This window comes from Salvelinus alpinus, chromosome 9 (genome assembly GCF_045679555.1).
Source record: "Salvelinus alpinus chromosome 9, SLU_Salpinus.1, whole genome shotgun sequence".
NCBI classification, from domain to species: domain Eukaryota; kingdom Metazoa; phylum Chordata; class Actinopteri; order Salmoniformes; family Salmonidae; genus Salvelinus; species Salvelinus alpinus.
Genome location: NC_092094.1, coordinates 73,642,185 through 73,668,569, shown reverse-complemented (window position 1 = coordinate 73,668,569; position 26,385 = coordinate 73,642,185). Strand labels below are relative to the sequence as shown.

Here is a 26,385-nt window from a genome sequence, read left to right as displayed (position 1 = left end):
AGTTAACCCACTGTTCCTAGGCCGTCATTGTAAATAAAAATGTGTTCTTAACTGACTTGCCTAGTTAAATAAAGGTAAAACCCCCCCAAAAATTACATTTACAGAAAACTGAAATGCATGGAGAACAAGAGCATATAACTTTAAGCTACAGTAGTCGCCTCTTAAAATTGGAATGGTTGTATGGCAACAAACCTGATAAGATACTGAATAAATGTGCTTACTGTAAATAGATTGTGATTAACAAACATCATTCTGTATCATGCAATGTCAGAATTTTGTATTTATTTGAGATACATTACAAACACAGAGAGATGTAACACTGCAATTCATAAATTCCCTACACTTCAATCAAAGTGCTAAATTCCAAATGCTAAATGAAAGTGCAAATAAGCCTCTTGGTTGGTGAATAGAACATGTAAACACATTTGGATAACAGGGTATATAAGAAAATTCAAACAACACTGGGCATACAAAAAGTTAGTATTACCTTGTGGGATAGTGAGTGATTGAATAGTTGTCCCTGTAGAATAGCTGTGTTGTGTGATTTTACTACTAATTAAAGGTACTCAAACGCCTCAACATATAGCAGTAAAAGATTCCAACATAACTTTTAGAATATCATAAATATTTAAGTGTAAAGTGCAGTTATACAGGCGGGAACTATTTTTATAGAAAAACATATAGAAAATACATACAGAAGTGTAGCAATAGCTGATTATAATGTGTGGATCACCACTCGAGCCGCATGTCAGCTTTGCTCCACACATATTTCCCTCCTCTCTTTAGGAACATCTTCTCGTCAAAGCCACTGAACTGAATGGCCTCTTCCACGCCAACATCAAGGATGGACTTGGATGGATCTTTCTTCCCCTCTCGGCAATCCAGGAAACGCATCTAAAAAAGCATTTAAAAACTTCAAATTCATATGCATTTAGAACATGTAGAATAATTTATAAAGTATTGTATAAGCATTTATAAAGGCTTAATCATGAAAGTTATTATAAAGTGTTACCAACTGGTCATAGAAGAGCCTCTTGACAATCTAGTCCATTATCAAAATATCACTGCTATGAAACCTCATACCTAATACTAATAAATATAAAATATCTACAAAACGGCATCTCATTTTTTCCTTCTCAAAGCCTGTAAATCCACTCTGATCAAGATTGAAGCCACTATGTGAAGGTACATGTCTATAAATCTCAATCGATGAGAAGCATTTAGACAGCTGTTCAATAGTTCTGATGGATGAGGACTGTCTCCTTTAAAGGGCATGCTAAGACTTGGAATGTAGAGTGAGTATCATGTAAAATAACAGATTGAAAAAAAGGACTTACATATTCATCCAGAATGAGGTAGGAATCTCTCATCTGACAAGAGAAGACAACAAGGAAACATGTTAATGTCAAAACTATTTTGTATTACAATATTGTCCACATAGGGTTCTACATGTAACCCAAAAGATTGTTCTACTTGGAACCAAAACGGCTTCTCCTATAGTGACAGCAGAAGAACCCTTTTGGAACCCTTTCTTCTAATAGTGTACTTTAAACCTTAATAGCATTTGGAAACAACTTAAATAGAGTAGTAGTTGTTGAATCAACATAATATATATAACGGACAATAAAAAAATATAATATTGTGTTCTCTTTGTCTTAAGTCCAGTCCCATACCTTCTGATTGGACTCTGGCACCAGGCAGCTGATGCTGCTGTGACTATCCAGGAAGTCCTGAAACTGCTGGTCACTGATGAGAAACCTCTCTGCCTCCCTCAGACTATTCTCCCCAGCATTCTCACCATCGATCAGCAGACACTGGAACACCTATACAGCACACACAGTGAAGTCAAGGCCAAAAAACTCATTTGTTACATCTATGGTATGAGAAGATGCCTCTATTCACAGATACAGCATTACTGGTGTGTAATGTTAATGCATTGGAACACCCTAACCTTCCAGCGTACAGGGTTGAGTTTGGTGATGTTTTCTCTCATGTCTTCATCCACATTGAAGGTGTTGATCACAGAGTTGATTTTGAACGCCACTTTGTACTTCCGGCACCACTCACGGACCTTGAAAAGGTTGTCCAGGTGGCTCTTCCTGCCCTGGGCTCTGCCAATAGTCTGGTTGGTGTCCTCGTCAAAGCTGTCACAGGAAATGGCCAGAATGTCCAGGTATTCGCCTGTGAGGACAAGGAGAGTTTTGGACATCATCTCAAATAATTGTATTTTGAAACCCCAATGTGTTGTAAATGTATAAATATCCACACATTCATGTGATAGTTTAGATTTATTGAGATAAAATATCAACAAGTCTTTTTTAAAACACTTTGATGATCAAAGTATGCATTTTATGATGAGTCCTACATTTTGTAAGGAGTCAACTGTGAAGCCTTTCAAATAAAACGTGTGAAATGCTTCTCTGAGTTTGCATTTTGTGACCTCATATCAAAAACTAACCCGGTGCTGACATCTAGTGTCAATCAAATTACATTTTTTTCCCTGACCGCATTAGAATAATGAGGATTGTTTGTTTATTATGAGTGCTTTATGATATAATGACGATCACTTGGGTAACGTTGGTTGGCCTACCATATTTGATTTTAACACAAAAATTCAAATTAAAACCATCTTACCGTATGTTTGGAACCACTTTTCTCTGATCATGCTGCCATTGCTGACAATACTGACACTTGGGAGCTGGAGGTCGTGTTTGCAGTATCTGACTAATTTCCCCAAGAAATCACCTCTGTCGTGTATGAAAGGCTCTCCGCCAGAAAAGTTAATTTTTTCCAGTCCTGCAAAAATAATGAAATTCTGAATTGTAAACACTGAATATAATATTAAATTACATAGCAATAGGCTGTAATAATACTGTCATAACATATCATGTGAATTTAAATATGGATTTTAAATAGCATAAATATAATATTTGGGCAAACTTACCTGATTCCTTCAGAAGCTGTAAACCTCTCTTTGCTTCCTCAATAGGTAGGACAAAAGACGTTTTTGCAGTGTGGAAACAAAAACCACACTTATAATTGCACTGTCGGGTAAAATGATAATTGACACTGCTTGGAGTTGCCGCCGCTTGAGAAATAACATTGTTCACCTCCTTGATTGCAGCTGGCTTGACTTTTCCTGTAGAAGAGAACTGTGATGTGCCGTGCACCTGCGGTACGCGCACACCGATCCAGGCCAGAACAGCTGCAAAGATGCACTGGAGGTAACTTATGCAGAGCTGTAGGAACATCTTCACAAACACAATTTGAGTAGAGAACAATATCCTTAGTCTTCACCTGTCCTGTCCAGTTGAAACGTCTGATGCAGGGCTCACTTGACTCTATGTTTACCGCGATACACGACGCGTCGCCTGTTTTGATGAAACTGACTGACGTTTCATCAAAACATCATCTGGGTTTCTATTTGCGAATAAGGAAACCGACATTTCCACATTTGAATAGGCCTCCCACAGGCCGAAAACAGGTTGAATCAACGTTGTTTCCACGTCATTTCAACCCCCCAAAATGTAACGTGATTATGTTGAATCAACGTGGATAACTGATTGGATTTGTAAAAATTTTTTTTTGTCGATTTCACATTTAATTCACGTTTGTTGAAAACTTAACCAAAAGTAGGCTAAATCAAAACTAAACATTGAACTGACATCTGTGTCCAATGGCTACCAACTGTATGAGTAGTGGTGCAATTAGGCGTAATGGCCATCACTGCAGTGCTCTAAAAACTCGAAAATAAAATTATGCCTTGATTCAAATTCAGTCCTATTACATGCCTACATGCGTAAGCGCTTATAATAATAAAAAATACTGCGCTTTGAATAGGCTATCATACCCTAATAGTGCCATGCAAATTAGCTGACTCATTAGCGTAATTTAGGTGAGGACATGGGACAGGATGAAACAACCATATTATGATAGGCCCACCTACTACGTTCCAAACACTTATCCCCGCAGCCCTCAAATTAAGTGGACACTTCAGATGACGTATCATGACGTCTGACGAGTATACAGTACACTTGCAGGGCGATGGAGGAAGGAAGGAATGACTTTTAAATGGACCGCCCTTGCATGGAAATTCGTCACTCATTCATCCCGCGATGATTGTGTTTTCAGCTACAGTTAGCTTGTACGTGCTTTATATGCGCTACAGTCAATTATGATTGCATGCCTATGTAACAGTTGTTAAAGTACTGTGTGAATGTCACCAGGTTCATATATGAATATGTCATGTTGATTTGTTATTATGCATGCCTGCATCCTGGGAGTAGGGGAGTGTGCACTTACGTTATGCCCTGCGTGCTCGTGCTCAAATCATTTTGATGCACAATGTGAGGTAGGCAGGCTTTTTCTGTCGTCTTCAGAAAAGTTTGATTATTTTAAGCACAAAGTCATACACACAGTGTTTTGTTCATGAATAATGTTGTATATTTAGAGGTTACTCATATGTGGATTGTATTGTTAAGATGCACTTGTAATTGTACCTTTTAGGATGATATCAACATTCTGAATTCAACATGTGGTTAATAGCTAGCTAAGGTATTAGCATGTGTATGTGTGAACGATGGCTAGCTCCCCAAATGATCCCAGTCCCTTGTATTGTGCATCGGTTGTAGAAAGAGGCGACGATTCGCAGAACATATGTGCTCTACAAATGTTTTATTTTCTTTTGGATGCAGGTATGTGGTTTTATCTATGTAAAATATGTTATGTATAATAAGGAGAGGCTGTACTAATTTTTGTATTCAAAAATCATTTTGATGCACTATGAGAGAAAGAGGCGACGATTCGCAGAACATATGTGCTCTACAAATGTTTTATTTTCTTTTGGATGCAGATGCAGGATGCAGCGAGTGAAATTCTGCTTGATTAAAACTATCTGATCTCCAAAGTCCACGTCTATAGTCCCAATCAACCACACACAACGCAGAGTTACAGCGGTGCAGTACAGCACCTGTTACACCTACTTATATTAACTATATAATTATTAATATACGCCTACTGTATTATAGCTAGCAAATTAATTAGCTAACTAACGTTAGCCTGCCTAGCTGGAACTTCTGAAGGAACTTTTTTATTTCTACAATTTCCAAAAGCTAACCAAACAAAAACATCATTACTTTTACGAGACGTGTTTGTGCCATCGTTTGCATTAGTAGCACAATTTCTAACCTTTTATCGTTCGTTATTTCTACTTACACTTGTATATTGACTTATCCATATTGATGTTGAGGTTTTATGTTTTGGCTAACTTTTCTTAGCAGATGTATAATCACCATGAATTGAATTATGGGCTGTTTCAGGCCCGACGTGAACATAAATGTACACTCGCAAACTCAATCAAAAACGACGGCCTAGGAGCTTACATTGCGAACTACCCTTGTTTGGCTATTCGTTTGGACCGATGTCCAAGACGGTGACAGGGTTTCCCCCAAGGACATAAGGCGAGGGTAAGCGGACAGGGTGTGTCTTTTATGATATTGAAACGCAGCCCTTATCTCAGACAGTCAGGTGCACATTGCATCACTTTCGTTTTTGGTATTATGGCTCAAGTTTCGGTTTGCTTGTCAAGCGCGCCATAAGTTTCGTTTTCTCCTCAGTTTCCAAAATCAGGCGTGCTATTTTGTGATTTTAAACCTACATTTAACCACACTGCTAACCTTATGACTATCACTTAGCTTATTTAAATTCTGACCAAAAAGCGAATTGTTATTAATTGTATTAATGTTTAAGGACTCTTGGAAGAGTAGTCCAAATGAGGACTAAAAGCGTTCCTAATAAAATAAAATAAATTGTTTCCATGATTTTTACACAGTGACGCACCGGAATGACCTAATTTGAATGTGAATGTGTCTGGCTGCATTCCAAACACCTAAAAGACACACCCTATCCCATCAGCCCTCAAATTAAGTGGACACTTCTTGTGACGTATCATGACGTCTGATGAGTATACACTTGCAGGACAAGGGGCGACAGAGGAAGGAATGATTTTTAAATGGACTGCCCTTGCCCGGAAATCCCTCACTCGTTCATCCCGCGATGATTGTGTTTTCAGCCTCCGGTAGCTTGTTGGTGCTTTATATGCGCTACAGTCAATTATGATTGCATATAGACTTATATTAACTATATAATTATTAATATATGCCTACTGTCTGATAGCTAGCAAATTAATTAGCTAACTAACGTTAGCCTGCCTAGCTGGAACTTCTGAAGAAGGAAAATGTTTTATTTCTACAATTTCCAAAAGCTAACCAAACAAAAACATTACTTTTACGAGACGTGTTTGTGCTGTCATTTGCATTAGTAGCATCATTTCTAGCCTTTTTACATTTGTTTTTACTTACACTTGTATGTTGACTTATCCATATTGACATTGAGGTTTTAAGTTTCGGCAGACTTTTCTTAGCGGATGCACAATCATTGCTAATTGAATTATGGGGCGTTTTAGGCCTCAAAGTGAACATAATTGTCACGTTCCTGACCTATTTCTGTTAGTTTGTTGTATGTGTTAGTTGGTCAGGACGTGAGTTTGGGTGGGCATTCTATGTTGTCTGTTTCTATGTTGGTTTAAGGGTTGCCTGGTATGGCTCTCAATTAGAGGCAGGTGTTTGGCGTTCCTCTAATTGAGAGTCATATTTAGGTAGGTTGTTTCACAGTGTTCGTTGTGGGTGGTTGTCTCCTGTGTCTGTGTATATGTTTGCACCATACGGGACTGTTTGCGGTTTGTTCGTTTTATGTAGTCTGTTCCTGTTCATTGCGTTCTTCACGTTATATGTAAGTTCGTCGTTCAGGTCTGTCTGCATCGTTTATTTGTTTTGTTTGTTTATGCAAGTTTAGTTAGTTTTTTCGTCGTGTTCAATAAATCATGTCATTTCACTACACTGCGCCTTGGTTCGATCACTACTCCTCCTCTTCGGATGAAGAGGAGGAGGAACGCCGTTACAGAACCACCCACCAATCCAGAACCAAGCAGCGTAATTTCGAGCAACGGGCAAGTATACAGGACTTGTGGAGTTGGGAGCAAATATTTAACGGAGAAGGACCATGGGCTAAAGTGAATCACCGTCCATGGGAACAGCTGGAGGCAGTTCGGAGAGCGGAGGAAAAGAGAGAGAGGAACCGGCGTTATGAGGGGACGCGTCTTGCACGGAAGCCCGAAAAGCCCGTGAGTAACACCCAAAAATGTATTGGGGGGCGGCTAAGAGGTAGTGGGTCAGGGGCAGGTAGGAGACCTGCGCCCACTTCCCAGGCTAACCATGGAGAGCGGGAGTACGGGCAGACACCGTGTTACGCAGTAGAGCGCACGGTGTCTCCTGTACGTGTGCATAGCCCGGTGCGGGTTATTCCACCTCCCCGCACTGGTAGGGCTAGATTGGGCATTGAGCCAGGTGTCATGAAGCCGGCTCAACGCGTCTGGTCTCCAGTGCGTCTCCTCGGGCCGGCATACATGGCACCAGCCTTACGCATGGTGTCCCCGGTTCGCCTACATAGCCCGGTGCGGGTTATTCCACCTCCCCGCACTGGTCGGGCGACCGGGAGCATTCAACCAGGTAAGGTTGGGCAGGCTCAATGCTCAAGAGAGCCAGTACGCTTGCACGGTCCGGTATTTCCGGCGCTACCTCCCCGCCCCAGCCCAGTACCACCAGTGCCTCCACTACGCACCAGGTTTCCAGTGCGTCTCCAGAGCCCTGTTCCTCCTCCACGCACTTTTCCTATGGTGCGTGTATCCAGTTCGGTGCCTCCAGTTCCGACAACACGCACTAAGCCTCCTGTGCGTCTCCAGAGCCCTGTACGCACTGTTCCTTCTCCCCGTACTCGTCCTGATGTGCGTGCACTCAGCCCGGTGCCACCAGTGCCGGTACCACGCACTAGGCCTAATGTGCGTTTCCAGGGTCCAGTATGCCCTGTTCCTGCTCCCCGCACTAGCCCTGAGATGCGTGTCCCCAGCCCGGTACCACCAGTTCCGGCACCACGTACCAGGCCTACAGTGCGTCTCAGCCGGCCAGAGTCTGCCGTCTGCCCAACGGCGCCTGAACTGTCCGTCTCCCCAGCGCCATCTGAGCCATCCGTCTCCCCAGCGCCATCTGAGCCATCCGTCTCCCCAGCGCCATCTGAGCCATCCGTCTCCCCAGCGCCATCTGAGCCATCCGTCTCCCCAGCGCCATCTGAGCCATCCGTCTCCCCAGCGCCATCTGAGCCATCCGTCTCCCCAGCGCCATCTGAGCCATCCGTCTCCCCAGCGCCATCTGAGCCATCCGTCTGTCCCGAGCCATTAGAGCCGCCCGTCTGTCCCGAGCCGTCAGAGCCGATAGTCAGTCAGGAGCCGCTAGAGCCATTCGTCAGACAGGATCTGCCAGAGCCGCCAACCAGACAGGATCTGCCAGAGCCGCCAACCAGACAGGATCTGCCAGAGCCGCCAACCAGACAGGATCTGCCAGAGCCGTCAACCAGACAGGATCTGCCAGAGCCGTCAACCAGACAGGATCTGCCAGAGCCGTCAACCAGACAGGATCTGCCAGAGCCGCCAACCAGACTGGATCTGCCAGAGCCGCCAACCAGACAGGATCTGCCAGAGCCGTCAGCGAGCCATGACCGTCCAGAGCCGTCAGCGAGCCATGACCGTCCAGAGCCTTCAGCGAGCCATGACCGTCCAGAGCCGTCAGCGAGCCATGACCGTCCAGAGCCGTCAGCGAGCCATGAGCGTCCAGAGCCGTCAGCCAGCCATGAGCGTCCAGAGCCGTCAGCCAGCCATGAGCGTCCAGAGCCGTCAGCCAGTCATGAGCGTCCAGAGCCGTCAGCCAGTCATGAGCTGCCCCTCAGCCCAGAGCGGCCATTAATCCAGAACTGCCCCTCAGTCCAGAGCTGTCTCTCTGTCCGGAGCTGCTCTTCAGTCCGGAGTTGCCCCTCTATCCTGAGCTACCTCTCTATCCTGACCTACCTCTCTGTCCTTAGCTATATCTCTGTCCTGAGCTACCTTGTCCCGGTGCTGCTCCTTGTCCCGGTGCTGCCCCTTATCTTAAGGTTACTTTTTCAATTTAGGGGGTGTAATATGAGGGTGGTCATTCGTAGGGGGAGACGAAAGCTGGGATTGACTATGGTGGGGTGGGGACCTCGCCCTGAGCCTGAGCCACCACCGTGGTCAGATGCCCACCCAGACCCTCCCCTAAACTTTGTGCTGGTGCGCCCGGAGTTCGCACCTTAAGGGGGGGGTTATGTCACGTTCCTGACCTATTTCTGTTAGTTTGTTGTATGTGTTAGTTGGTCAGGACGTGAGTTTGGGTGGGCATTCTATGTTGTCTGTTTCTATGTTGGTTTAAGGGTTGCCTGGTATGGCTCTCAATTAGAGGCAGGTGTTTGGCGTTCCTCTAATTGAGAGTCATATTTAGGTAGGTTGTTTCACAGTGTTCGTTGTGGGTGGTTGTCTCCTGTGTCTGTGTATATGTTTGCACCATACGGGACTGTTTGCGGTTTGTTCGTTTTATGTAGTCTGTTCCTGTTCATTGCGTTCTTCACATTATATGTAAGTTCGTCGTTCAGGTCTGTCTGCATCGTTTATTTGTTTTGTTTGTTTATGCAAGTTTAGTTTGTTTTTTCGTCGTGTTCAATAAATCATGTCATTTCACTACGCTGCGCCTTGGTTCGATCACTACTCCTCCTCTTCGGATGAAGAGGAGGAGGAACGCCGTTACAATAATTGTACACTCGCAAACTCCATTAAAAATGAGGGCTGAGGGGCTTACGTTGCTTGGCTAATCATTTGGACCGAAGACAAATATGGCCGCAGGGATTCCCCCAAGGGCATACGGCAAGGGTAAGTGGACGAGGGTGTGTCTTTTATGATTTTGAAACGCAGCCTCTGTTGACTTCTTCTACTTCTTCTTCATGTGTCTTTCCGGCAGACTAGACACTGTTGCGTATTGCTGCCTTTCGCAGATCATGCGAATTGCACATTTGGGTACCCACCAAAAAAAGGGACAAGGGGAATGTGAAAAACTTAAATTGCACCATCTAACTCTGCACCTATACATTATTTCCCAAAACCCACCACCCCATCCCACTACTTTTAGGGTGTAGTCTCCCCTAATATATATATATATATTCAGTGCCAGTCAAAAGTTTGGAAACACCAAGTGTATAAGGCTAACTTAATTTGATTATATTTAAGCAATAAGGCCCAAGGAGTTGTGGTATATCGACAATATACCAAGGCTAAGGGCTGTCCTTATGCACAACGCAACATGAAGTGCCTGGATACAGCCGTTAGCAGTGGTATATTGGCTATATACAACAAACCCCAGAGGTGCCTTATTGCTATTTAATATAATGGTTGGGTCTAATCCTGGATGCTGATTGGTTAAAACTCCAGCCGGTCTCTATTCCACAAACGATGACATTGAAATGCCTATTTACTCTGTTCCATCTAACTGCACAATCCAATGCCTCATCAGCCCAGCCATGGAAATGTATGAACTTGATCTCCACTATAAAAAATATCTAGACATTATTTCACATTTCTTTTAGACTAACATTTGGTTTTCAACAGCGGAGATTTGTATTAACCTTGCTGCCTGTCTCTCCGATATTTGCAACATTGTTTCAATATGGAAATTCAATCTCCAGCTGTCCCATAGTAATGAACGTGTCGGGACAATACAGACAGGCAGACAACTTTTCTCAGCCAGTCGAAATCATGAATCAGCTGGCATAATTTTTATGGATATATATAAAGAAATGTCAATAGAAAACAGCTTAAACAAACGCAAATGCAGCTAATTTGCTGTTATTCTGGCTGCACTGTTTGACGTAACTGTATGTTAGCCGTAGTTGGCTAGTTAGCAAGCAAGGGATAAGAACGTTACAAGCCAGTATGGGCAATGGAACATTTACAATGAAAAGCCGATACTGAACAAAAAGACTTAATGATTGGGTCGCGTCTCTGGCAACCAAACTGATAGAACGAACGACCAGCCGGTTTGGGTAGCACCCTTAGATTTGTGTTGGGTCTATATCTCATGAAAGGATGAAATGGTATGAATAAATTCAACAAAATAATGTTTTTTATGAAAATATGTAAATTGTTTGAATATGTTGGTGAATATGTTGGTATAAAAGTGATAACGCCCTCGAAGCCGATGTTTGGAGGATATATTGGCACGGTTTGCCAGCCCTCAAATTTGTCTCGGACCTAACACCCATGCCAATATATCCTCCAAACACCGGCTTCGCAGGCATTTTCACTTTAAAAAAACTGGTTATCAATGCAATTGAAACAGTAAACAAGTAATTTTGCATCATATCCATGGTATATTGTCTGATATACCACAACTTTCAGCCAACCAGCATCCAGGACCCAAACTACCCAGTTTATCAATAGCTACTGTGTTTAACTTTATCTAAATGACGAAAGGCGTCACTGGCATTTTGCTTTCAGTGTCGATGACGCATTATGGAGAGGATTACCCAACTGAGCAAATTTCACTATCAAATGTTCACTCATCATCGGCCTGGTCGGAAATTAACTCATTTTATAATGCAATTTCTGAATTACATTTCCTATTGATAGGCCTATTACATTTTGAAACAAGTTACATTTTGATGTCCAATTCGTTGCACTCACCTGGACTACAACACCTGTGTCATTACCTCCCCTATATCTGTCTGTTCCCCAGCTCTATTCCCTACTTCCGCATTGATTGTCGTATGTCGTTTTGTTCCCCCGGTTCTGGAACTATTCCTGTCCTGTGCAAGATTAAATGTTCACTCCCCGTACTTGCTTCTCATCATCAGCGTCGGTTCTTACAGAATGCGGAAGCCACCAAATGAAGCAACGGGGAGTGCTAGCTTTTCGGTAGGTGGTGACGTTGGTTCCGGGGGCCGCCGCAGATGGAATGTTCACTCTCCGTACCTGCTTCTCATCATCAGTGTCGGTTCTTAAAGAACGCGGAAGCCATCAAATGAAGCATCGGGGAGTGTTGGCTTTTCGGTGCCTCAGTTGGCTCGTTGGGCTTCCACACCCTAGCTGGCTCAAGAGGTTTTCTTGCCCCGGTTGGCTCGGCAGGCACCCACGCCATTCCCCCGCCGGATCGTCAGGGTTTTACGCCTCAGCCGGCTCATCAGGCTCCCACGTCCCAGCGGGATCATCAGGCTATCACACCTCAACCAGATCGTCAGGCTCCCACGCCTCAGCTGGTTCGCCAGGCTCCTACGCCTCAGCTGGTTCGTCGGGCTTCTACGCTCCCAGCCGGCTGGTCCAGCGCCATGCCTCGGCCGGCCCGTCAGGCTCGTCCAAGTGGGATGCCAGGTGGCACCCCTAGAGAGGGGGTGGATTACTGTCATGCCTGCTCCCGCTCTCCCTCCCTGGCGCTCGAGGGCGCAAGGCTGCCCAGTACTACGCACACCTGCTTCCCTCGTCACGCGCATCTGCGATTCATTGCACTCACCTGGACTCAATCACCTGTGTCATTACTTCCCCTATATCTGTCTGTTCCCCGCTTCTGCATTGATTGTCGTATCTCGTTTTGTTCCCCCGGTTCTGACGCTTTTCCTGTCCTGTTCCATGTCTGTGCAAGATTAAATGTTCACTCTCCGTACCTGCTTCTCATCATCAGCGTCGGTTCTTACAGGAAGGAAATATCTAATGTTTAGAACAGAAAGAAGAACATCAAGGAAAACAAGGAAAGAAAATTAAGCTTTACTTGATGCATGTATTCAGCTTCAGTAGCAACAGATGAAGGCTTATAGGCCTGCTTAATATAAGGGGGACTGACTATTGTCCCATTGAGAATCTCCAGATCTGATGAGACAAAGATCAAGACATGATTACAACATACTGTATGTAGTAAACAGAGACATTATGTTAGTCCCAAGAGAACCCCTCATCGTGCTCTAGTGAGCAATCTTATCAGGGGTGGGGATTTGAGTTATCCCACTAGACATATACTGAACATTTAGACTACAGTAGGCCTACAACATTTTCAGCAAACTGAAATGGATGGAGAACAATAGCATATAACTTTTAGCTACAGTAGTTGCCTCTCAAAATTGGAATGGTTGTATGGCAACAAACCTGATCCAGATACTGAATAAATGTGCTTCCTGTAAATTGACTGTGATTAATAAACATCATTCTGTATCATGCAAAGTCATCATATAAAAAAAAAAAAATGCGATACATTACACACAGAGACAAATGTAACACACTGCAAATAGTAGTAACTGTATTCATAAATTCCCCACATTTCACTCAATTTGCTAAATTCCAAATACTACACGAACGTGCAAATAAGCCTTTTGGCTGGTGAATAGAACATGTAAAAAAAAAAAGTGGATAACTGGACATACAAAAAGCAAGTTATTATTATCCTGTGTGTGATTAAATAGTTGTCCCTGTAGAGTAGCTGTGTTGTGTGATTGTACTACTAATTAAAGGTACAGTACACAAACTCCTTAAGGTATAGCAGTAAAAGATTCCAACATAACTTTTAGAATATCAAATATTTAAGTGTAAAGTGCAGTTATACAGGCGGGAACTATTTTTATAGAAAATACATACAGAAGTGTAGCAATAGCTGATTATAATGTGTGGATCACCACCCGAGCCGCATGTCAGCTTTGCTCCACACATATTTCCCTCCTCTCTTTAGGAACATCTTCTCGTCAAAGCCACTGAACTGAATGGCCTCTTCCACGCCAACATCAAGGATGGACTTGGATGGATCTTTCTTCCCCTCTCGGCAATCCAGGAAACGCAACTAAAAAAGCATTTAAAAACTTCAAATTCATATGCATTTAGAACATGAAGAATAATTTATAAAGTATTGTATAAGCATTTATAAAGGCTTAATCATGAAAGTTATTATAAAGTGTTACCAACTGGTCATAGAAGAGCCTCTTGACAATCTAGTCCATTATCAAAATATCACTGCTATGAAACCTCATACCTAATACTAATAAATATAAAATATATGCAAAACGGCATCTTATTTCACCTATACAGCACACACAGTGAAGTCAAGGCCATACATCTCATTTGTTACATCTACGGTATGAGAAGACGCCTCTATTCACAGATACTGCATTACTGGTGTGTAATGTTAATGCATTGGAACACCCTAACCTTCCAGCGTACAGGGTTGAGTTTGGTGATGTTTTCTCTCATGTCTTCATCCACATTGAAGGTGTTGATTACAGAGTTGATTTTGAAGGCTACTTTGTACTTCCGGCACCACTCACGGACCTTGAAGAGGTTGTCCAGGTGGCTCTTCCTGCCCTGGGCTCTGCCAATAGTCTGGTTGGTGTCCTCGTCAAAGCTGTCACAGGAAATGGCCAGAATGTCCAGGTATTCGCCAAGGAGAGTTTTGGTGAAAAAACTGACATAATCTTAAAGAATGTTATTTTGAAACACCAATGAATTCAAAATGTATTAGTATCCAGACCTCCATGTGATAGTTTATATTTATTGAAATGAAAATGTCAACAAGTCATTTTTAAAAACACTTTGATGATCAGAGTCAACTGCGAGGCCTTTCAAATAAAACGTGTGAAATGCTTCTCTGAGTTTGCTTTTTGTGACCTCATATCAAAAACTAACCCGGTGCTGACATCTAGTGTAAATAACATTAACTTGTTTTTCCTGAGAATAATGTGGATTGTTTGTTTATTATGGGTGCTTTATGATATAATGACGATCACCGGGGTAACGTTGGTTGGCCTACCATATTTTATTTTAACACAGAACCTAAAATTAAAACCATCTTACCGTATGTTTGGAACCACTTCTTTCTGATCATGCTGCCATTGCTGACAATACTGACACTTGGGTGCTGGAGGTCGTGTTTGCAGTATTGGACTAATTTCCCCAAGAAATCACCTCTGTCGTGTATGAAAGGCTCTCAGACATTAATAAACACTGAATATAATATTAAATTAGATAGAAATAGGCTGTAATACTAATCTAATAACATATAATGTGAATTTAAATAGAGATTTTAAAATGCATAAATTTAATCTTCTGGCAAATTTACCAGATTCATTGAGAAGCTGTAAACCTCTCTTTGCTTCCTCAATGAGTAGGACCAAATATAATTGACACTGCTTGGAGTTGCCACAGCTTTAGATACTGTCTTTTGCAACAACTTGATTGTAGCTGGATTGACTTTTCCTGTAGATGAGAACTGTGATGCGCCGCGCACCTGCTGTCCTCGCACATTGATCCATGCCAGGCCAGGCCAGTTGCAAATATGCACCGGAGGTAACTTATGCAGGGCTGTAGGAACATCTTCACAAACACGACTTGAGTAAAGAACAATATTACTAGTCTTTAGCTGTCCTGTCCAATTGAAACATCCGATGCAGGGCTAACTTGACTCCGCAATAAATGAAGCGTCTCCTGGCGTTGTAATGTAACTGATCTTCAAAAACGTCACCTGGGCAGTTTCTATTCTAAAGTTTAATAGGCCTCCCACAAAAACGGGTTGAATCCACGCCATTTCAACCAAGCAATTAAATGTGATCATGTTGAATCAACGTGGATAACTGATTGGATTTTCAAAAAGTGCTTTGAACCTGAATCCAATGTCATGGTCATTTTCTGTTGTCGATTTCACCTTTAATTCACCTTTGTTGACGACTCAAGCAAATGTAGGCTAAATCAAAACTAGACGTTGACTGACGTCTTTGTCGTGCCCAGTGAGCTACCTACTGTATGAGTGTGGTGCACTCGGCTAAATGACCATCGCTGCAGCGCTCTAACTTGAAAATAAAATAAAAAAGTGTATTTATTCAAATGCAGTCCTATTACATACCTACATACGTAAGTGCTTATAATAAAAAGCCTGCGCTTTGAAAATGGCCTTCATACCGTAATAGTGCTAAGCAAATTAGCTGACTCATTTGTGTAATTTAGGTGAGGCCATGGGACAGTAGGTAACAAACAGCCATATTATGATAGGCACACCTTATTACTTTCGTTTTTGGTTTTATGGATCAAGTGGCTCATGTTTCGGTTTGCTTGTCAAGCGCTATAAGTTTCGTTTCCCCCTCAGTTTCCCAAATCAGGCGTGCGCGTCTGTGGTGATTCAGATGAGTGCATTTTGTTCGTGGTTTGATTCAAGATGGCAAGACGCATGATGTCTCGGTTGGGCCAGTGGTCTTCTTATGTTTTTGCAGTGGACTTCGATACGAATTCTGACCCAATCTACTTCGCCCTAGCAAGCAAGCGTAGCGAGCGGCCACAAGTGTTCAGGAATGTCCTCGCTGATGAAATATGCTACTCGCTCCATGTCCAGAGCGATGACAAAATTGAAAGAGCAAAGTTTTATGGGGGACTGAAAAACAAACTTTCAAAAGAGTTACCTCCGGAATGTACGATTTTGGAAATGTCCACATTTCAGCCTAATGTCAAAGATTCTGTCATCAAAGGATATTTTCTCAAAGACGCATCTAAATCCTCAGCGACTGAACGAGTATTAGGAGAGTTGCTTCGCAATGACCCAGTCTATGTATGCTCCTACTTGTGCGAGGGAGAGGACAGACAGTGGTCGCAACACCTGTGGTCCAATACAGAAGACGGTTGGGGGGAGGTGTTGGAGAAATACTGCGTGGTACCTGCTGAAAAGCCAGAGCATCATCCTTCAACTCTCAACATCATCAACTATGACGTGTTCTACAGTTTTGAGGATGCCTACAAAGTTCTGCAACAGGTTTGAATAGTGACACTTTTATGTTTCAAATCAGTTGACACATGTTGCGGTGTATTTGTGCAGTTGTCATTATGTGTATAGAGCTGGCCAGTTTGTAATCCTAAAACCCTCAAAATTAGTTACATCTGGTTTGCATAGGATTTTGGGTAGTGATGCACCAATATGACATTTTTGGCCAATACTGATATCCGATATTTTCCTTGTAAAAAAAAAGATACCAATAACCGATATTTAAAATTTTTGCTGCTTTTTAAGCATTCTAGTACAGTTAAATAGTTAACACACACACATGGAGGCAGTGGTCTAAGGCACTGCATCTCAGTGCAATAGGCGTCACTACAGTCCCTGGTTCGAATCCAGGCTGTATCACATCCGGCCGTGTTTGGGAGTCCCATAGGGCGACGCACAATTGGCCCAGCGTTGGCCGGGGTAGGCCGTCATTGTAAATGTTTTTTTGCAGACGTTTACTGACACAGTTCGCTGTGCGTTCGTATAGTCATCAGTTATTCTGCACTCTGGCACACTCAGTCGAGAGTGGTCTGAAATCGGAGTAGATAGCCAGAGAGAATTTACGAACGCACATTTTTTCGGCGTTTATCCCAAAACTAGGGATGCACAATATATTGGTGAACATATCGGAATCTGACGATATTAGCTAAAAATGCCACCATCAGTATGTCTAGGTTAAAGCCGATGTTAAAAAACGATGTCAAAGCTACCGTGCGTACCTATATAACGTAGGTACATGACATAATAACGCCACGTATAATTTTGCGCTACACGTGCAACACAGCATTCATAGCCTAGCCCACAAAGTATGCTGTGTGGATCAAGCAGTCAACAAGTCGAGCAGTCATTTGAAAGAGTAAGACAATTTCAGCGAGACAACTCAAAAGGCAAAACCCATTAAAGCCAAGATAATGGGATTCATTGTCCTTGACAATCAACCGTTCTCTGTCATGGGTGATGTTGGCTTTCGCCGATTGGTCGGCACCGGTACATACTACCAAGTGCGCTATTTTTCAGATGTTGCCCTACTGGAGTTACACAGTAATAGCGTCACTGCTATTAGCTTCAAGACATACATACTATGGAACGCCGTTTGGGTCTTCGCATGTCAAAACAGATACAGTAGCACTGTCAAAGCTGTACAAAAAAGTCTGCAAACAAGCAAACACCGGCCACGAACGATGTGTTTACAATACTGCATTGGTAATAAAGGATCATTTGTTCGACCGCAACTTCTGGGGTAGCTAGCTTTAGCTTGGTACCTAGCTAGCACCAATACAACCAGCCTGAAAACAATGACCAGTTGTAACTAGTCATTTTCATTATTCTTAGCAATGATTTACGAATCCTTGTGAGTAAGTATTAGCTAGGTTGCCACTTGTTGTTCGCCTATTGAAATTGAACTTCAGTTCATGAAAATAAATAGCTAGCCAGCTACTTAACCCTGTTGCCCAAAGCTAACGTTATGAGCAGCCAGCTAGCTTCATCTGGCTAGTGAGGCTCGACCGGAGTTGGTTATGTGTTGTGAAGCTAGCCACAATAAGGATTAGGCACAATAGTGGACTTTGCGGTTTGCCTCCAAAATAATAGTATGTCATTGACAGTGATGCAAATGAATACGAATAGTGGAATTATGCAATACTATTATTTTGAAGGCTAACTGCAAAGTCCACTATTGTGGTTAATCCGTATTGTGGCTAGCTTCACATAGATGATTCTGACCACCATTAATCAAATAAGAACTGTCATATAAATTAGGGTTATTTTAGATGATGACACCTAGCTATATAGTTAGCTAGCTATAGCAACTGAAACAGATTATGTTGTGTTATTTGACACATAAAATAGTGTTATTTGATGTGTATTTTTTTTGACACGCAAAGACCCAAACAGCGTTCGATAGAAATTAGAGGTCGACCGATTAATTAGGACCGATTTCAAGTTTTCATAACAATCGGTAATCGGCATTTGTGGACGCCGATTATGGCCGATTACATTGCACTCCACAAGTAGACTGCGTGGCAGGCTGACCACTTGTTACGCGAGTGCAGCAAGGAGCCAAGGTAAGTTGCTAGCTAGCATTAAACTTATCTTATAAAAAACAATCAATCTTAACATAATCACTAGTTAACTACACATGGTTGATGATATTACTAGTTTATCTAGCTTGTCCTGCGTTGCATATAATCAATGCGGTGCATGTTAATTTATCATCGAATCACAGCCTACTTCGCCAAACGGGTGATGATTTAACAAGCTCATTTGCGAAAAAAGCACTGTCGTTGCACCAATGTTTAACTAACCATAAACATCAATGCCTTTCTTAAAATCAATACACAAGTATATATTTTTAAACCTGCATATTTAGTTAATATTGCCTGCCAACATTAATTTATTTTAACTAGGGAAATTGTGTCACTTCTCTTGCTTTCTGTACAACCAGAGTAAGGGTATATGCAGCAGTTTGGGCCGCCTGGCTCGTTGCGAACTGTGTGAAGACCATTTCTTACTAACAAAGACCGTAATTAATTTTCCAGAATTTTCCAGAATTATGACATAACATTGAAGGTTGTGCAGTGTAACAGCAGTATTTAGACTTAGGGATGCCACCTGTTCGATAAAATATGGAATGGTTCCGTATTTCACTGAAAGAATAAACGTTTTGTTTTTGAAATGATAGTTTCTGGATTTGACCATATTAATGACCTAAGGCTCATATTTATGTGTGTTTATTATATTATAATTAAGTCTATGATTTGATATTTGATAGAGCAGTCTGACTGAGCGGTGGTAGGCAGCAGCAGGCTCGTAAGCATTCATTCAAACAGCACTTTCCTGCGTTTGCCAGCAGCTCTTCGCTGTACTTCAAGCATTGTGCTGTTTATGACTTCAAGCCTATCAACTCCTGAGATTAGCCTGGCAATACTATAGTGCCTATAAGAACATCCAATAGTCAAAGGTATATGAAATACAAATGGTGTAGAGAGAAATAGTCCTATAATTCCTATAATAACTACAACCTAAAACTTCTTACCTGGGAATAATGAAGACTCATGTTTAAAGGAACCACCAGCTTTCATATGTTCTGAGCAAGGAACTTAAACGTTAGCTTTTTTACATGGCGCGTATTGCACTTTTACTTTTTTCTCCAACACTGTTTTTGCATTATTTAAACCAAATTGACCATGTTTCATTATTTATTTGCGACTAAATTGTTTTTATTTATTTTTTATATTAAGTTAAAATAAAAGTGTTAATTCAGTATTGTTGTAATTGTCAGTATTACAAATATATGTATAAAAATCGGCCGATTAATCTATATCGTCTTTTTTTGGTCCTCCGATAATCGGCATCAGTATCGGCGTTGAAAAATCATAATCGGTCGTCCTCTAATAGAAATCCTGGTTGAGAAGAAAACAACTGAACAAATGAACAATGAAACAGCACAGCAAGTAAGTGAAGGAAATAGGTTTTGATTATGTTTTACTGGTAATGGGGACATACGTAAATGCCACCAAAATAACTTTTTGGTCAGTGCGTGTGTAACCTTTTTTTTAACTAAGCAAGTCAGTTAAGAACAAATTCTTATTTACAATGACGTCCCAGACGACGCTGGGCCAATTGTGCGCCGCCCTATGGGACTCCCAATCACGGCCGGATGTGATACAGCCTGGATTCGAACCAGGGACTGTAGTGATGCCTCTTGCACTGAGATGCAGTGCCTTAGACTGCTGCGTCCATGTGTGCATGTTAACTATTTCCCTGTACTAGAATGCTAAAAAGGTCGTAAAAATGTTAAATATCGGATATCAGCATTGGCCAAAAGTTTAATGTCGGTGCATCACTAGTTACACTAGCAGCACCGTTACAGTCACTAACACGCTACTATGAAAACAGTCTTAACCAGCTCTGCTAGTTTGAGTAAAATAGTCAGAGTGAGGTTTTCTCTCATTTGTGTCTGGAAGTAACTAGCAAGCTAGCCAACTTTAGCCAGTTAGCTTTGGTGCTTGACTGCCGTTGTGAGGTCAGAACACTCGGATCAACCCTACTCCTCGACCAGAGTCCAGTGTGCGCTCTGAAGGCTCCAAGAGCGAAATGCTCTGAATTTATGAACTGACAATCTGACAACGCTCTGAATTTACAGACAGGGCCAGCACTGGACGTTCTGCCGCACTAGGCGAGACAAGAAACTGCAGCCCCCCTCCTATCCCAGCTAAACTGTGTACAGCAGGGGTCGGCAATAGGTTTTGCTTTGGCCCAACTTTTTTCTCAGCTAAAAGTCTCAGGAACTGAACATAATAGCAGCCCAATTCATAGGCTTACGCTGCAAATTAAACAACATTTTTAACACATCTGGTTAATAGGCTATATAATCAGTTAAATGTCAATGACATAGCCTAATATAGATTACGTTGATAAAATCACCAATGACTCTATTACATTTATTTTTTATATTACTTTGTGTGTTGATTAGGGAAAAACGGCTTGCAATCAAGAGAAAATGTTGGGCTGAAAAAGTCTCAAAAGAAAGGTGGATAGTGAAAATAGGGAAGAATGGACAGAGAAATAGGCATTCTTACCATATTTTTCCAATGTCAAACCAGAGTGTCTTGTTTGCAATGCTGTTCCAATTCCGTGTTTGAGTATGGGTATTATAACTCATACTGTGGTAAACTATATAAGCCTAATATACTGTGTGCAGTCAGAGACAAAATAAAAACCTAGCAATGTCACACTAGTGGTGGACAAAGGCATAACATGATATTCAAACAGGCCAACTCCAACTTGATCTCATCTCTATCTACTTTCCTCCTCATCTGTAGTGTGTTGACATCATCCCCGAGTCCAAGGCAGTGCTGGAGCTTGTGGACCAGCGACTCAAGTCTAAGGAGAAAACAGACTTTCCTGTTATTGTCATAGAGGGATTGGATGCTACAGGTTAACACCATCACTACTTCACTATTGTCCTTGCCAATTCAATGTAGCCGATAGTATACGGCCAGGAGTTTTCCTTTCTGATCACGTCACATGGTCAGGAAAAACTCAGTTACAATGCTTTAAAATGTCTCTCTTTTTTTCCCTTCTCTAATTTCTCTCCATTCCCACTACTGCTCAGGTAAAACCACTCTGACTGAGTCCCTGACGGAGGCACTGGGGGCCACTCTCCTGAAGTCCCCTCCGCAGTGTCTGTCCCCATGGAGGGCCCGCTTCGACACTGAGCCCCCCCTCATCCGCAGGGCCTTCTACGCCCTTGGGAATTACCTGACAGCAGGACAGATAGGCCAGGAGGCCAGACAAGCACCTGTCATTGTAGACAGGTAAGGGCAGGATGAAATAGCTTTGGTATTGTAGCAAGTTTGATGAGTTGGGATATGTCATCCCTTCTGAATGCATGGCTGTGTCTGAAATCTGTTTTGCCTACTTCTTACTAAAACTACATACCGTGTACTAACCATCAGTGGCTGTCGGTGCCGTTTAAGATGAGGGAGGACAATCTTTTTTTTTTTGGAGCATGAACTTGTTTTTATTACAGCATATTGGATGACTGTCATTCATATTCCGTTCACCCAGTTCAATGTAACATCGATATGTTTAGGCTGCTACATGATACTCAACTTTTCCCTATACCAATCATGAGGGGGCTGCAACCTAGCCTACGAATGAAAGTTCATCATTGTTATTTTTCATTTGTATGAGCGTTTACAGCATGCTTACACCAGAGATCTGTATATACTGATGAGATGCACGTCTCTGCACTAACAATGGGAGTCGTCCCAAAGACGGGAAGGCAGGCGACAAGCTTAGGTCGAAAATAAATATCCCATACTATAAAACTTTATATTTTCACATACCCAATCAGCCTACTGTTTAGAAAGCAAGTACGGTTATTCGGACATGGCCATTGTATGGTGCAAATCGAATGTGTAACTCAAACACATTGCCTTATACCACTTTATGCCACTTTAATGTCATAAAAGTGGAAAAGCACAGCAAAGGTTCCAATTTTCAACATGTGAATGAACCACCAAACAACTCCAGTATACCAGACATAGTCTCTGGTCTTTGAGGCTCACAACAACCCACTATCTCCCTATACTCTCCATTCCTCCCAGGTACTGGCACAGCACGGCAGCCTACGCCATTGCCACGGCGGTGGGTGGTAAGCTGGGTAACCTGCCCCAGGCTGGCAGTGAGGTGTATGGTTGGCCGGGGGACCTCCTGAGGCCCAGCCTGGTGCTGATGCTCAGCCTCAGCTCACAGGAGAGGATGAGGAGACTACAGGTCAGAGGTCAGGACAAGACCATGGAGGAGGAGGAGCTGGAGGCCAATCACCTGTTCAGACAGAAGTAAGATTTCTTGTGCAGAGGCTGTGGTCTAGTGGGAACACACCTGTCTCAAGCGCACATGTCGACCGCAGAGGCCGGGGTTTGATCTCTGTGTCCAACCTTCCTCCAGTGTCTCCCCTTCATCTATCCCCCCTCTACTTTGACCAAAAAGTAAGATGACTGAAATTCAGACGAAACTATACTTCAAGTTTACCACTGTATTAGAATGTGATACAGCTCACACTACTGAAGTGTGTAGAGGTGCATCAAAGCAGGGACCGAGAGACTGAAAAACAGCTTCTATCTCAAGGCCATCAGACTGTTAAACAGCCACCACTAACATTTAGCGGCCGCTGCCAACATACTGACTCAACTCCAGCCACTTTAAAAATGGGAATTGATGGAAATTATGTAAAAATGTACCACTAGCCACTTTAAGCAATGCCACTTAATACAATGTTTACATACCCTACATTACCCATCTCATATGTATATATACTGTACTCTATATCATCTACTGCATCTTGCCATCTTTATGCAATACATGTACCACTAGCCACTTTAAACTATGCCACTTTATGTTTACATACCCTACAGTACTCATCTCATATGTATATACCGTACTCTATACCATCTACTGCATCTGCCATGCCGTTCTGTACCACCACTCATCCATATATCTTTATGTACATATTCTTTATCCCTTACACTTGTGTGTGTGTAAGGTAGTAGTGTGGAATTGTTAGGTTAGATTACTGTTGGTTATTACTGCATTGTCGGAACTAGAAGCACAAGCATTTCGCTACACTCGCATTAACATCTGCTAACCATGTGTATGTGACTAATAAAATTTGATTTGATTTGATTTAGATATACAGTAGTACATATTACATGTTCTACTCCAATATATTGACAGCACCTACTGTTTCGGTGTATGTATAACGACGTGGGGAACGCACACACTTTACAGCGGTTTATTAACATACCTTACACACTGCTGAATTGAAGTGGTCAGATGAGCATCACTAACTGTGATCTGCACGCACGCACACACACACACAGTCTTGTTTAACCAACCTTGGGGGCACATACAATTGATTCCCATTGAAAATCCTACTTTCCTGAACCTAACTTCTAATTCTAACCATAAACCCCCTAGAATTAACCTTTTTCCTTGTGGGGACTGACAAAATGTCCCCAGTTGGTCAAATGTTGGTTTGTTTACTATTCTGGTCCCCATAAGTTTAGTTAAACATGTACACACACACACACCCTATACACACACCCTATACCCGCACCCTATACACACACACACACACACTACTGTACTTAATTGAGTGAGGACATCAGGTCCTACTCCGTCTTAGTCTGACCCATCAAACACTTAACAATCAATTACCATCCCGAGGGGAACCATCTGATGAGGAAAGAACAAGTGATTAGTTGCTGAGTTGGTCTGCTCCATTACGCACTGCTAGTAGTAGTCAGACTGGTCGATGGCAACTTTCGTTCATTCTACCCGCCGACATCCTGGGTTTTGTCCCAAATGGCACCCTATTCCCTACATAGTGCACTACCTTTGACCTGGGCCCATTGGGCTCTGGTCAAAAGTAGTGCGCCATATAGGGAATAGGGTGCCATTTGGGATGAATGCTTTTCACATGGGTTCACCAGATATTCAACCAGCAGTCATTATCCTCAAGGAAGACGGCTGTTGATCACTGTTGACAGTCTGGACTCTGGCTCTCAGTCCATCACCTGTCCAAACCTCTGGCATGATGATTGTGTGCTGTCAGTTGTTGTTTTTTAATCTTCTAGACCATTGTTCTTACTATTGCTCAGTGTCCACTATGGCCATATGTTTTGGTACTTATTGTGTGAAATATATTACGGTATATGGATGGACCAGGCAAAGGCATAGCAATTTGCAGTCTAAAATTGACATACAACTATCGAAAACCATTGTGATCATTATTTTATAGCTTTACTCATCCTTATGGCCCTTAGCTTTTTCCTGGTTAGTTCATGTGATCAGGAAAAGCAATTCATTTGGTATACCATCTCAAAAGTACTGCTGACCCAGATTTGAAGTGCTTTGTTAATTTGTGGAACATAATTACTTATTCTCTTTGTCTGCAGAGTGGAGGAGGCTTACCAGCGGATTGAGGGCCCGGCCTGCGTCACTGTGGATGCCAGTCCTTCTCCAGACCAAGTGCTCCAACAAGTGCTACTTTTAATTAGGGAAAAATGCCACTTGTAAACAGCTCCTCTCCTCCTCTCCCAGTCTTGCCCCAGATGGCTGATATTCCGTTGTGGTCCACTAGGTGGTAGTAGAGTGCCATTGATTTGACAGAGGCAGGGCTAGTGAGAAGAGGGCAGGGTGTAGTAGGGGGTCTGGACTGTGGATAAGCTTCATATGGCAAAGGGCCAGTACTACACACTCACACGCACGCACGCACGTACACACACACACACACACAGAGATCGAGCCAAGACCCCGACCAGTGCATGTCACAACATGTCCTATTCTGTATGACTGCCATCAGTGAGATGAGGAGAAACGTTATTATGAATGCCATTGTGTTCTGTCAGTGGTGATACTTAGGGATATGCAGCCAGACAGCCCGCGGTGACAACCATTTTTATTAGGCCTGAGATTCAGGAAATGAAAGGAGGGTTTGTATATTCATCAGTCACTTCTATTTCATTGAAACGTATGGGCCAGCAGCTAACTCTACATTTTCCTTTTGAAGTCGCTATATGGACCGAGGGATTGAAACGCACGCACAGAGCAATATGATACATTTTACATTACAATAACACTGCTCATTTGTTTGAGTACTATTTCAAATTAAAGGAAACATGTTGCAAATACCAGACGTCTGGCTCTGAGCTGTTCTTGTCCGAGTGTCTTATATAAGGAGTATTATACAGTGCAATGTCAGGAGTGTTTTCTTTATGCACAGGTACTCTGATGCTTTGATGCAGGTAGTTGTCAACTACAGTGTAAGTGAGTGAGCTGTGTGCAATTGAAAAGCACACCTCACCTCTGTGACAGATGCCATGTATTGTGCCACTGGAAAATAACTGTATGAGGCAGTGAAAGCAGCGCACATTATGTGCTTATGAAAATGCAAACTGTGCACTCATGCACATACACACATGTACACACACACACATAAATGTACACAAAAACAAATGCACACAAACACTCCCTCTTTCTCTTGACTCTGTATCGCTCCCTGCCCTTTATCACCAATGCACACACACCCACACTTAAACATATACAGTAACTAATTTATATTGTAGGAAGCTGTATTTGGCCAGTGATGGGA

At 42.5% G+C, this 26,385-nt stretch overlaps 2 protein-coding genes across 2 annotated transcripts; one reads left to right on the top strand and one right to left on the bottom strand.

The window, feature by feature from the left end:
- Positions 1 to 262: 262 nt before the first annotated feature.
- On the bottom strand, positions 263 to 3,389 carry rsad2 (radical S-adenosyl methionine domain containing 2). The gene is made up of 6 exons (XM_071327137.1): positions 2,945 to 3,389; positions 2,635 to 2,796; positions 1,952 to 2,181; positions 1,674 to 1,823; positions 1,338 to 1,370; positions 263 to 894 (listed from the first exon to the last, which is right to left on the bottom strand). The coding sequence occupies exons 1-6, from the start codon at positions 3,249 to 3,251 to the stop codon at positions 730 to 732; spliced, it is 1,047 nt and encodes a 348-aa protein (XP_071183238.1). The 5' UTR covers positions 3,252 to 3,389; the 3' UTR covers positions 263 to 729.
- A 12,656-nt stretch (positions 3,390 to 16,045) lies between these two features.
- On the top strand, positions 16,046 to 25,929 carry cmpk2 (cytidine monophosphate (UMP-CMP) kinase 2, mitochondrial). Its single transcript, XM_071327138.1, has 5 exons — positions 16,046 to 16,715; positions 21,548 to 21,662; positions 21,841 to 22,042; positions 22,838 to 23,071; positions 25,190 to 25,929. Exons 1-5 carry the CDS (start codon positions 16,128 to 16,130, stop codon positions 25,308 to 25,310), a joined length of 1,260 nt encoding a protein of 419 aa, XP_071183239.1. The 5' UTR covers positions 16,046 to 16,127; the 3' UTR covers positions 25,311 to 25,929.
- The last annotated feature ends 456 nt before the right edge of the window (positions 25,930 to 26,385 follow it).